The sequence below is a fragment of the Gallinula chloropus genome, assembly GCF_964237585.1.
Source record: "Gallinula chloropus genome assembly, chromosome: 13".
NCBI classification, from domain to species: domain Eukaryota; kingdom Metazoa; phylum Chordata; class Aves; order Gruiformes; family Rallidae; genus Gallinula; species Gallinula chloropus.
In genome coordinates this window covers 14,200,102-14,212,191 of record NC_140098.1, presented here as the reverse complement: position 1 = coordinate 14,212,191, position 12,090 = coordinate 14,200,102, and the positions used below count along the sequence as shown (strand labels likewise).

The 12,090-nt window shown below is 59.3% G+C and overlaps 2 protein-coding genes across 3 annotated transcripts in view; both read left to right on the top strand.

The window, feature by feature from the left end:
* Window positions 1–4,539, top strand: part of SPG7 (SPG7 matrix AAA peptidase subunit, paraplegin) — a 35,485-nt gene extending 30,946 nt beyond the window's left edge. For both annotated transcript variants that reach the window (XM_084269924.1, XM_084269923.1), the window contains 3 exons: window positions 622–785; window positions 2,212–2,289; window positions 3,883–4,539. In XM_084269924.1, the coding sequence (XP_084126050.1) occupies window positions 622–785; window positions 2,212–2,289; window positions 3,883–4,092 (452 nt within the window). In that variant the 3' untranslated portion in view covers window positions 4,093–4,539. The remainder of the gene's footprint in view (window positions 1–621; window positions 786–2,211; window positions 2,290–3,882) is intronic.
* Window positions 4,540–5,501: 962 nt separating this feature from the next.
* Window positions 5,502–10,897, top strand: RPL13 (ribosomal protein L13). The gene is made up of 6 exons (XM_084270345.1): window positions 5,502–5,537; window positions 5,830–5,954; window positions 6,342–6,483; window positions 8,923–9,096; window positions 10,161–10,217; window positions 10,685–10,897. Exons 2-6 carry the CDS (start codon window positions 5,851–5,853, stop codon window positions 10,841–10,843), a joined length of 636 nt encoding a protein of 211 aa, XP_084126471.1. The 5' UTR covers window positions 5,502–5,537; window positions 5,830–5,850; the 3' UTR covers window positions 10,844–10,897.
* The last annotated feature ends 1,193 nt before the right edge of the window (window positions 10,898–12,090 follow it).

The following is a 12,090-nucleotide window of genomic DNA, read 5'->3' as shown; positions in this document are numbered from 1 at the left end:
AGGGTCACAGAGCTCCAACTCCCTGCCACAGGCAGGGACACCAACCTCCAGGCCTGGAGCTACACAAGGTTGCCCAGGGCCCCAGCCAAACTGGCCTTGAACACCCCCAGGGATGGGGCACCCACCCCCTCTCTGGGCAGCCCCTTCCAGCCCCTCACCACTCTCTCTGGAAAGAGCTTCCCCCTAACATCTCATTTCATCCTTCCCTCCTCCAGCTTCACTCCAGCCCCCTTGTCCTGCCAGTCTCTGCCCTTTAACAAGCTGATTCCCCTCCTGTTCCTCTGCTCCCTTCAGGGACTGGGAGGCTGCAGTGAGGTACCCCCACAGCCTTCTCTTCTGTAAGCTGACCCAGCCCAGGTCCCTCAGCCTCTCTCCATAGGGGAGCTGTTCCAGCCCTCTGATCATCTTTGTGGCTCCTCTGACCCCTCTCCAACAGTCCCACATCTGCTGGTGCACATGGGTCCTGCAGTGGGTGTAGAGAGATCCTTAGGTGGGCAGAGTGCTCATCACCAGGAGCTTCTGTGTGTCCTCTGGTCTCTCCGCCAGCAGAGTGCGTGTTTATGCAGGATGTGCACCTCTTGGCTCAGCTTGGAGCTCTGTCTGTCTGTCTGTCCCTCCCAGGAGCACAGGATGACCTGAAGAAGGTGACCAAGATAGCCTACTCCATGGTGAAGCAGTATGGGATGGTGCCCAGCATTGGGCAGGTCTCCTTCCCGGACCCGGAGAGCGCAGCTGGAATCGGTCGGCGCCCTTTCAGCCAGGGCCTGCAGCAGATGATGGACCATGTAAGGCTGCCCATGGTTACGTGTGTCTGTCTGTCCTTTCCTTCCTGCAGCTCAGTGGGGGGAAAACAAAGCTAGTAACTCATACCCAGGCAATTAGTGTTTTCCTGTTAGCACTTAAGTAGTAAACTTCACAAGCTGAGTGCTTACATAGCCTACGAGGGTGAGTTAGGACTTTGCAGTGAGACATGAAGATCAGGCAGAATCACTTGGAGCTCTGAGTTGAGCCTGTGCTGCCTGAAGCTGTGGTGAGAGGCTCTGAAATAAGCACAAAACAAAAGCTGCTGTCCAGGTTCCAGTGTGGACAAGACCCCAGTGAGCTTCTGAGTGGGAGACAAGAAATGCAAGTGGGATGTATGGCAAGCAGGAGAAAAACTTTGCAGGGGAAGGAGGAGTAATTTGGGTAGAGTTGAGGGGCAGGATTGCAGACACACACCCAGCTAGAGAAGGATTCTGCTGCCTGAAGCCTCTCCAGGCCCTCAGGAGTCCTGTGTGTATCCAAGCTTGGCTGTGCAGTGCTTAGATTACAAGAAACCTGTGTCTTAAATTCTCAACTGCAGGATTTAGATGTCTCCAACTCCTTGATCTGGGAAGCTATCCGACTGGAATGATGGCTCAGGCTGACTGAAAAGCATTACCCTGCTCTGACAGGAGATTTGGCTTCATTACTGGGGGGGAAATAAAGAAAAAAACACATTGCTTTAAAGCCAGATAGCTGGAAATAACAATGACAGTGTTCAGGAGGGCTGTGTTATGCCTCCCTGGGATTTGAGCTGAGCTGCATCCTTGGCTCTTAGCAGCCTCCCTCATTAGCCTGCTCTTCCCATCAGCCAGGGTTCCACCAAAGAGTTGTGCAGGAGTTTATGCTTCTTATCATAGAATCATAGACTGGTCTGGGTTGGAAGGGACCCCAAGGGTCACAGAGCTCCAACCCCCTGCCACAGGCAGGGACACCAACCTCCAGGCCTGGAGCTACACAAGGGTGCCCAGGGCCCCAACCAACCTGGCCTTGAACACCCCCAGGGATGGGGCACCCACCCCCTCTCTGGGCAGCCCCTTCCAGCCCCTCACCACTCTCTCTCTCAAAGAACTTCCCCCTAATATCTTCTCTCACCCTTCCCTCCTCCAGCTTCACTCCATCCCCCTTGTCCTGCCAGTCTCTGCCCTTTAACAAGCTGATTCCCCTCCTGTTCCTCTGCTCCCTTCAGGGACTGGAAGGCTGCAGTGAGGTCCCCCCACAGCCTTCTCTTCTCTTCTCCAGGCTGAACCAGCCCAGCTAATCATGAACACTCCCTCAGCCTTTCCAAATGGTTTCTCTGTCTTTTCTGTTGATGGGATCTGCTTTCTGCCTGGTTGGGGTTGCAGACTCCAGCCCTCAGTGCCCTCTGTGTTTATCCACTCCACATCTCCTCTTGTTTCTCTCCTGTAGGAAGCCAAAGTGCTGGTGGCTCAGGCATACAGACGCACAGAGAAACTCTTACTGGAGAACAGGGACAAGCTGCAGACAGTAAGTTGGGGTTCCCAGGGGATGTTTGTTGGCCTTGCTTTGTTTTTTTAATGTGGGTTTTTTGTCTTGCTGCTCTGGGTGCTGCACAGCTCGGCTGTGGTGATGTCTCTGGCTCTGAAGAGTCTCATGGGAGTGCCAGGGCTCATGTTGTGAACAGGAGACAGAATCACCAGGCTGGAAAAGACCTTTAAGATCATCCAGTCCAACCATTCCCATCCTAAGCTAAACCAGATCCCCAAGTACCTCATCTACCCTATTTTTTAAACACCCCCAGGGGGTGACTCAGCCCCTCCCTGGGCAGCCTGTGCCACAGCCCCACAACTCTGCCAGGGAAGAACTTTGCCCTCCCAGCTGAGCTGACCCTGCCCTGGGGCAGCTTGAGCCCATTGCCCCTTGTCCCAGCTCCTGTCCCCTGGCTGAAGAGACCATCGCCCACCTCTCTGCACCCTCCTGGCAGGGCAGGGGAGGTGGGGAGAAGGTCTCCCCTCAGCCTCCTCTTCTCCAGGCTCAACACCCCCAGCTCCCTCAGCTGCTCCTCAGAGGATTTGCCCTCCAGCCCCTTCCCCAGCTTGGTTGCCCTTCTCTGGACTCGCTCCAGGACCTCACTGTCCTTCTGATGGGGAGGAGCCCAACTCCTGCAGTAAACAGGAGACTGTTTACTGCCTGTCCCCTGGATGAGGAGCTGCCTCTTCCGGCAGGGAGTGAGTCTGCCTGCCGACACCAGCTGGGATCTGCAGGGAGGAGGAGGAGGAGGAGGAGGAGGAGCGCTCTGTGGAAGCGATGGGAGCCAGGATTTGTTTCCCTCACCTGCCCTTCTCTGCTGTCCTCTGGTTCTGTGGTTTCCTGGAAAGCAGACAGGCTTTGTGAGGCCTGAAGAGGCAGGAAGAGCTCATCCAGGTCCTGTACAGGATCTGTGGGGACAGCTTCTGACTTGGGTGGCAGAATATCATAGAATCATAGAATCCCAGCCTGGTCTGGGTTGGGAGGGACCCCAAGGAGCACAGAGCTCCAACCCCCTGCCACAGGCAGGGACACCAACCTCCAGGCCTGGAGCTACACAAGGGTGCCCAGTGAACCAATGTTCCAGAGCCAATGTTTCAGTTGCCAGGCCAGTGAGCCAGGTCTGGTCAGCAGGATGGAGCTGTTCTGGGTTTGCTGGCTGCCTGCTGCTGCTGGAGGGGCCAGAGAACTTTTTGGAGAGGTGCTTCTGCTACCCTCTGTTACCCCTGTGTTACAGGGGAGGGCTGGGGCTCAGGCTCTGGCCATGCTGGCAGCTGAGGGCTGGAGGAGCAGTGGCAGGAAGGTGCTTCTCTGCTGGCTGCTGGAGTTCAGACTCAGCACATCATTCCCTAGATCCTGCTTTATTCCCTCTGGCCATGCTACACATTCCTGGCCTGAAATGCTCTTGGGAAAGGTGGGGGCAGCCCAGACAGCTCTGTATGGGCTTGGGGTCCCCGTGGCTGCGGTACAGAAGGGTCTCCTCCTCCTGGGCTGCAGTGCTGGGCTCTGAGCTGAGCTGGTGGAGTTGGGATGGGTTCAGAGAGGCTGTTCTCACCCCCCTGCCCCTCACCATGCCTTGTTTATCCGTTCTAGCTCTCCAATGCCCTCCTGGAGAAAGAAGTGATTAATTATGATGACATTGAAGCTCTGATTGGGCCTCCACCCTATGGGCCAAAGAAAATGATAGCTCCTCAGAGCTGGCTCCAAGCAGAGAGGGACAAGCAGGACACCAGGGATGAAGAAATGCCCCCCCAGCCACCAAACCACGAGGAGGAGGAGGAGCCACGCCTGAGACCAGTATGAAACCCGCTCCCAGTGAGGAACAGGAGGACTCCAGAGGCTTCTCTTGGACACACATCCTTTCCAGCTCCAGGATGGAAGACAGTGAGCCAGGGAACTGCTGCACCCACAAACTGAAGGGCTGGCCAGGCTGGCTCCTAACGAGCTTCTCCCTGCAGGGAGGGCTCCTTAGGATTTTCAGATTGATTCCCAGCAGGGGCAGCAGTGATTAGGAGTCAGGTAAGGCTAATCTGCTGGAAACTCCTCACAGACAGAAGCAGTGTGTGTGCTCTGAAGGTGACAGATGCTGTGTGGTCCCTCTCAGTGCCTCTCTCTGCGCTGTATGACACAGCAGAGCCAGAGTGGTCAGTGCAGTGAGACCCCTGCAAGGCAGAGAGGTGCTGCAGTCCTGTAAAACAGAACCTGAAAACCAGTTTGCTTCAATAAACTGTCCACAGTGTGTTCTGTGGGGGTAAATGTGTCTGGATGTGGATGTGTGTGGCACATGGGAGGCTGCTCCTGGCTGAGGTCTGTCTTCTCCCTGGCCAGGAACTTGTGTTTGGGGGAACAACCTGTGTGTAGGACACAGTGTGATGCTGGAAAGCAGCGTTGCAGGGCGCAGTTCCCAGTTCCATGGTGGGAAACTGGCAGCACTGCTGGCTTGGAGCTGGAGAGAAGCTCAGGGCAACTCAAGTTCTCTGGTCCTCATCCTCGTGGCTCTCCCAGAACAAGCTGCTGTGAGGTGGTTGATGGGTGGTGCGTGGGGAAAGCATTAACATGCCAGCTGGTGCCTGCTGTGCTCTGCCTGGGTTAATCCTTCTGGAAAGACAATGGGCTTGAGGCTTGGCTGTAACCTGGAAGAGCCGGGGCAGCCTTTAGCCCCCAGCCCCCTGCTCCCCCAGCCCCCCCAGTGCCCAGAGCTGCTCCTTCCCCTGCTGCACTGGGGGCGGGTGTTGTGCAGGGCCCTGTCCTGGCACAGTGTTGCACCGGGGCTGCCTGGCACCACCCTGGGGACCCTCCCCAGGCTGTCAGGGGCTGAAGGCTCCAGCGGTCTCATCCTCCTCCCCCTCACCTCCTGGTTTGCTGCCGCGGGGGATGAAGCACCCTGGGGGCTGACACGGGAATTCAGGGCAGAGATGGGGACTTGCAGAGACCTCTCTGACCCCCCTGCCCTCCTCTGCCTTGGGGCTGCTCCTGCCCCCCGCTTATTTAGGGTTCCCCGCACCCCTGTTTGTGTCTCCCGCTCCCCCCATCCCAGCTGAGCACTGTGCCCACGTGTGAATAAGCCGCGGGCCCCTTTAAGCTGGCGGCCATCTTTACTACGGGCGCGGTGAAGCCGCCTCGGGGCACTTCCGGCGCCCTCCCGGAGCCGTTCCTGCGGCGCTGCCCATTGGCCGGCGCTGCCGCACTTCCGGCGTGCTGGGAGGCCGCCGCTTCCTTTTCCGGTCTGCCATCGGCGGTAGCGGGAGGTGAGTCGGGGCGCAGCCGGGGCCGCGGGGGCTCCATCCGCCGCCATCCGCCCGCCGGGGGCTGCCCCCCGGCCCGGGCCGTGCCCAGGGCCGCTCGGAGCCCCGCGCGGGGGCTGCGGGCTGCGGGAGGGCCGTGCCCGGGCGCGGATGGGGGGCTGGCGGGGAGCCCGGGCCCGCGCGGCGGCGGGAGCAGCGGGGGCCGGGGAGGGGCCTAGGGCCGCATCTCCAGCGGGTAGGCCCCGGCGGGTTCGGTGTCCCCGGCGGCCGCCCTTAGCCCCGTCCGTGTCCGCAGGCCGCAGCAGCAGCAGCAGCCATGGCGCCCAGCCGCAATGGCATGATCTTGAAGCCCCACTTCCACAAGGACTGGCAGCGGCGAGTGGCCACCTGGTTCAACCAGCCCGCCCGCAAGATCCGCCGGTGAGTGCCCGCGGCCCGGCTGCCTCGGGCTCCTGTCCCGGGCCGCGCAGGGAGATGAACTCCCCGTTTATTTCCCCAACCCCGCGCGTTAAAGGCGCCGGGAACGCGGCCGGGAGGGGGGTTGGGGGGGCTCGTTCTGGAGCGGGGGGGTTCTACGACCGTGGCCGGGCCCCTCCAGCTGCAGTCAAGTGATGAGAGATCTCCGGAATCGCTGCACCGCCGTGATGATTCCCTCGAACCCTTGCTTGTCTGATGACTGCAGCCGGGCCGGGGGTCGGGGGGTTACTCCCGAGACATCCCCGGGGCTGCCCTGCATCACCCGGCAGCGAGGAGGGGAGTGTCTGCCAGCAGCGCCGTGTCCTGACCCCTGCCCCCCTTCCCCTCCAGGAGGAAGGCCCGGCAGGCAAAGGCTCGCCGCATCGCTCCCCGGCCCGTGGCTGGGCCCATCCGGCCCATAGTGAGGTGTCCGACCATCAGATACCACAAAAAAGTGCGTGCTGGGAGAGGCTTCAGCCTGGAGGAGCTTAAAGTAAGTACAGGGCGCTGAGCCCAGCCTGCTGAAACCAGCTCTGAGCTCAGGCTCACCCTGTTCCCCAGCATGTAGACAGGCGTCTGGTGTGGGGTTGCTGAAGCCCTGGCTGTGCCTCTGCTGGTTGTGAGTGGAGCTGAAGTCCAGCTGGTGGCAGGTCACCAGTGGTGTCCCCAGGGCTCTGTGCTGGGGCCCATCCTCTTTAACATCTGTTAATGAGCTGGGTGCGGGGATCGAGTGCACACCAAATTGTGTGGGGGTGTGGATGTGCTGGAAGGCTCTGTGGAGGGATCTGGGTGGGCTGAAGTGATGGGCAGAGGCTGTTGAGGGGCCAAGGCTGAGTGCTGGGTCTGGTCACAACAACCCTGGAGCAAAGTGGCTGGAGAGCTGCCTGGGGGAGAAGTCTTGAGGGTGTTGGGTGACTGTAGAGTGACCATGAGCCAGCAGTGTGCCTGGGTGGCCAAGAAGGCTAATGGCATCCTGGCTTGTGTCACACCCAGCGTGGCCAGCAGGAGCAGGGCAGGGGTGTAGTCCTGTTGTACTCCTCTCTGGTGAGGCTGCACCTCCAGTGCTGTGTCCAGTTTTGGGCCCCTCACTACAAGGTCATTGAGACCTGGAGCGAGTCCAGAGGAGGGTGATGAAGCTGGGGAGGGGGCTGGAGTCCTGGGAGGAGCATCTGAGGGAGCTGGGGGTGTTTAGTCTGCAGAGAATGAGGCTGAGGGGAGACCTCATTGATCTCTGCAACTACCTGCAGGGAGGGTGTAGAGAGGTGGGGGCTGCTCTTTTCTCTCAGGTGATAAGTGATAGGAGCAGAAAAAATGGTTTCCCACTGCCCCAGGGGGAATTTAGGTTGGATATCTGGAGGAATTTCTCTGCTGAAAGGGCTGTCAGGTGTTGGCACAGGCTGCCCAGGGAGGTGGTGGGGTCACCATCCCTGGAGGGGTTTAAGGGGTGTGTGGACGTGGGCTAGAGGTGAATGGGCAGGGTCAGGCTGGGGTGGTCTAAAGGGGCTCTTCCAGCCCAGGCAATGCTGTGATTCTTTGTGAGGAGCCAGAACAGGGGTGCAGCAGTGAGCATCAATGTGCCAGCTGTCAGGTTGCTTGGGAAACTAGTTGTTGGTACAGCTGCTCAGGCTGTCACTGCCTCAGGTGCTGGTAAAGCCCTCGCTGGGTCTGGACACCCCTTGTTTGGCAGAGGGGAAGGTGGCCAACACTCTGTTCAGCATGTCTTTTCATTGTGAAACCAGACGTGGAGCTTTCAGACCCTCTGTGAACCTCTTCATGGTGTAAACCACACTCACCACTGAGGACCCTGCTCTGGCAGGGGGTTGGACCTGATCAGCTCTTGAGGTCCTTTCCAACCCCTACAACTCTCTGAGTGTTTCTGAGCAAGCAGGGAGGGATCAGCAACAGAAGGGTGGGAACAGGACCCGCTGGGGGGAGGGAGCAGCCACGAGCCAGTTTAGCAACCCCTGCAGAAGCCCTGTGCTCTGGGGGAAGCATTGTGTGCCCTCCATCCCTCCAGGAAGCGCTTCTCCATCACCTTCCCATGTGCACTGAGCTGTTGGAGCTGGTGGTCTGTGGGAGCCCCTCCCTGCAGGGATCAGCATGGGCGGCCAGCAGCTGCCTCACGTGTGCTGTGTGTATCTAATTAAAACATCTCTAAGGGTGAGCTCAGCACTTGGAAGCCGTAAAATCTCCCTCCTGGCTGCCAAGTGCTGTGTTGCTTTATTTTCTCTTTGCTTTTTGGGTAGGGGTGGAGTTACCACCTACAGCTACCTGCCAGGAGGGTGCAGAGAGGTGGGCGATGGTCTCTTCAGCCAGGGGACAGGAGCTGGGACAAGGGGCAATGGGCTCAAGCTGCCCCAGGGCAGGGTCAGCTCAGCTGGGAGGGGAAAGTTCTTCCCTGGCAGAGTTGTGGGGCTGTGGCACAGGCTGCCCAGGGAGGGGCTGAGTCACCCCCTGGGTGTGTTTAACAGAGGGGAGATGAGGTGCTCAGGGAGCTGGTTTAGCACAGGATGGGAATGGTTGGACTTCATGATCTTTTCCAGCCTGGTGACTCTGTGAGTACGAGGTGGTGCCCAGATGCTGGTGTTTAAACAGAAGGTGAGGTGGTTTCTAGTTTGAGATGGTTACAAAAACCACCCCTGTGGTGGAGCCTCCAGCGCTCACCAAACCAGAGCTGCCTGTGTGTGGACTCCTGACGTCTCCATCCCACATCTGTCAGTTTACATGTCCCCTGATGCTGACTCAGGGGTCACACTTGGGAAATCAGCCTGTGACAATGACCATAAGGTCCATGTAGCCACCTGGACACCTGCGTGTGCAGCACTTGAGGGGCTCCTTGCCAGACCCTCACTCTGTGGGTGGGCACCAAACCTTCCTCGTGGCACTGGGAGCTCCCAGACCCTCACCCTCCTCTCTGTCTCTCTCCCTTCAGCTCGCTGGCATTAACAAAAGGTTTGCCAGGACCATTGGGATCTCAGTGGATCCCCGGCGCCGCAACAAGTCCACCGAGTCGCTGCAGGCCAACGTGCAGAGGCTGAAGGAGTACCGCTCCAAGCTCATCCTCTTCCCACGCAAGCCAGCCATGCCCAAGAAGGGAGACAGCTCCGTAAGTACCCAGCTGATAGAGGTGTCCCACAGCAGCCCTTCTCTAGGGGGGACACAACAGAATCACAGGGCTTGGAAGGGACCCCCAGAGCCCATGGGGTCCAACCCCCTGCCCAAGCAGGGTCCCTGGGACAGGTCACACAGGTCAGTGTCCAGATGGGGCTGGAATCTCTCCAGAGAAGGAGACTCCACACCCCCTGGGCAGCCTGTCCCAGGGCTCCCTCACCCTCACTGGGTACCAAACACGGTTCCCATGCACATAAGGAGGGATGGTGGGCCCCAGTGTGAGGCCAGGCCTGGCAGAGCCGCCTCAGACAGTCCGAGGTGGGTTAGTTGAGCTTCCCTGTGTGGCTGCAAAGTCTCTGCAGCTCTGTTCTGCGGTGGGGAAGGGGCCAGGAGAGGAGGGCAGGCTCTTGGGTAGAGTCAGGGCAGTGCAGGCTGTGCCTGAGGTGGGCTGGAGAGGGTTGTTGCTGCTGACTTCCCTTGGCTCTGACTGGCACAAGTCATGAAGCAAGCTGGTGTGCTCCAGCTCTCCTGGAGTCCAGCTCTGAGCCATGTAAGCAGAGTGTGGAGCCTGCTGTCCTCAGCTGCTTTTTGGGACAGAGGGGATGGGTCTTGAGCTTCTCTACCCCGTAGGTGCAGATGCAGCCAGCTGGACACCCCCATCAAAATCAGTCAGATAAATTAAATCAATCTCAAATAAACTGAATGGGGTGTGTGCAGCACCCTGCTCACACAGGAAGCTGGGATGAGCCTGGGGAGGAAGCACTGAGGAACATCCTGGGTATCAAACTCGAACTGCTGGGGCAGAGCCAGTGCAGCTCCCCTGGCAGAGCTCCTGGAGGCCCGACCAGGCTGATCAGCACCCAGGCAGAACACGGCGTCTGCCATGTCCTGCTGAAGCACCCAGCTCGTTACCGGGCAGCCTTAACCCTCCGGTGGTGGTTGTTGGGAGCCTGTTCAAGCTGGGTGCCTGTGTCTGAGGGGTGTTTTTAGCAGGGTGCTGGCTGGAGGAGCTCTAAATGTCTTTGTGTGTTAATAACGTGTTCATCCTGTGTTGTGCAGGCTGAGGAACTCAAGATGGCGACTCAGCTGACCGGACCCGTTATGCCGATCAAGAATGTAAGTGTCATTAACTCCTGTCTTCTGAGGGGTGTAATTAAGGCCTGAACTTCACAGAGAGGGTTCTCCTGTGCCCGATGCTCATGGGTGCCTGTCCCCTGGATGGAAGAAAACCCCTCAGGAAGGGGTTGAGCTCGTGCTTGTACTTTGCCACCTCTCAAAACCATTGCAGCTCCCAAAAGGTGCCGCCGCCGCTATCGTGCCGCAGCCCTGACTCAGTTTCCATGTCGCTGGTGGGTTTTCTCCCCCTCCTTGTACACTCTGGTCTTGTGCTGACACACGCCAGCAAATGAGGAACCGGCTGAAACGAGGTGCCTGGCGCAGAGCTGATAAGGGCAGGGCCTGTAGATGGCAGAAACGTTCCCTTCCCCACAGCGTCCCGGAGCCGTAACGAGATTAATTGCGTTCAGTCCTCTCAGGGAGCCTCTGATGTTGCAGCCTGACAGTCTGGTGCTCTCTCCTGCTAGGTCTTCAAAAGGGAGAAGGCCCGTGTTATCTCAGAGGAGGAGAAGAACTTCAAGGCCTTTGCCAGCCTGCGCATGGCCCGGGCCAACGCCCGGCTCTTCGGCATCCGCGCGAAACGCGCCAAAGAAGCGGCAGAGCAGGATGTGGAGAAGAAGAAATGAACTGTTCTCCCTTGAACTGTCAATAAAAGAAAAAAAGGAAAAAAAAGAAAAAAATGTAGCAATAGGAGTGTGCTGTCTGTTCAAGGCAGAGGGAATGAGCCACCCCGTGCTGCCCCTCCAGAGCCCTGCTGCTGCCGTGGAGGGCTGCAGGCTGGGAGAGTCGCTGTTTAGCCCTGGGGAGACCTTGCTGCTGTGATTAGAGGCTCCAGCCTTCCCTGACTGCAAGTGAAAGGTGCCTCAGCCTCACATGCCTCCCCACAGAAGGGTTTGGGGGTTCAGGCCCATCCCCATGGCTGTAGGGGAGGGGGGGGGGTGCTCCTGGGCTCACTGAGCCGCGTCAGGCAGCGGTGCTGGGGTCTGTCCCGCTCCAGGGAGCGCTTGGCCGAGCCCCGCTGCTGGCTAATCAGTTCTGGGGCCGCGGTGCCGCCCGGCTGTGCTGCTCTGCTGGGGTAATGGAGTCCTCATGTTCCTTAGCGCTTGGCTGGCTGCAGCCAAGGGCTCTGGGAGAGGCTGAGCCCAGCACAGCTCCACAGGCTCCAGGTCGCTCTGACGCTGGAGCAAGAGCTGCAGGTGCCAGGGCAGGTGTGCCCCTCAGCCTTAGGTCCTCCTCAGCCCCTTGCCTGCATCCTGCAATGTCCGTCCCTCCCTGGGGCTGCGGGAGGAGCGGGGAAGGAGGGTGGCCTATTTCTGCCACCCAGGCTGGGGATTAGCTCCCGCAGTGCCCTCCCGCTCGTTAGCCCCATCTGCATTTTAATCCCTCCGACTACGGGCTAATTACATCATCTTTCATAAAGCTGAGCTGACAGCACCGCAGCGCTGGGGTGATGGGGGGGGTAGGGGGTGGTGGGACAGCCCCCAGCTGAGGGATGGGGTGCTGGGGGGCTCTGGGCACAGGGTGTTGGAGCACACAGGGAGGGCACCTGGTACTTTTGGGGCACCCCATTCTTGTGCTGGGGACTGGGACTGGGCCAGGGCTCAGCACCCCATGGGGGGCAGCTGGGGAGGGTGAAGGGCTGTGGGACACAGGACTGAGGGCTGTGTCACACGGGATCACCAGGGGCAGGGGTACCTGTTCTGCCACTGCCAATGGGACTGGGGACCCCACTGAGCCCCGGTGCCTGCCGGTGGGCTCTGCTCCGGCGCCGGCAGCGAGGCAGTTAACGGAGCTTGTCGTCTCCCTCTTAGGGCTCCGCTCCCGAACTGCAGCTTGAGTCAGTTGTGTGGAGGTGGCAGCGGCAGCAGCTCCG

What these genes read in the sequence shown, in the direction of transcription:
- RPL13 (XM_084270345.1), top strand. Translation starts at nt 5,851, where the DNA reads ATGGCGCCCAGCCGCAATGGCATGATCTTGAAGCCCCACTTCCACAAG. An exon ending in CCCGCCCGCAAGATCCGCCG is followed by an intron (nt 5,955 to 6,341) that starts GTGAGTGCCCGC and finishes CTTCCCCTCCAG; the next exon opens with GAGGAAGGCCCGGCAGGCAA. An exon ending in CCAAGAAGGGAGACAGCTCC is followed by an intron (nt 9,097 to 10,160) that starts GTAAGTACCCAG and finishes TGTGTTGTGCAG; the next exon opens with GCTGAGGAACTCAAGATGGC.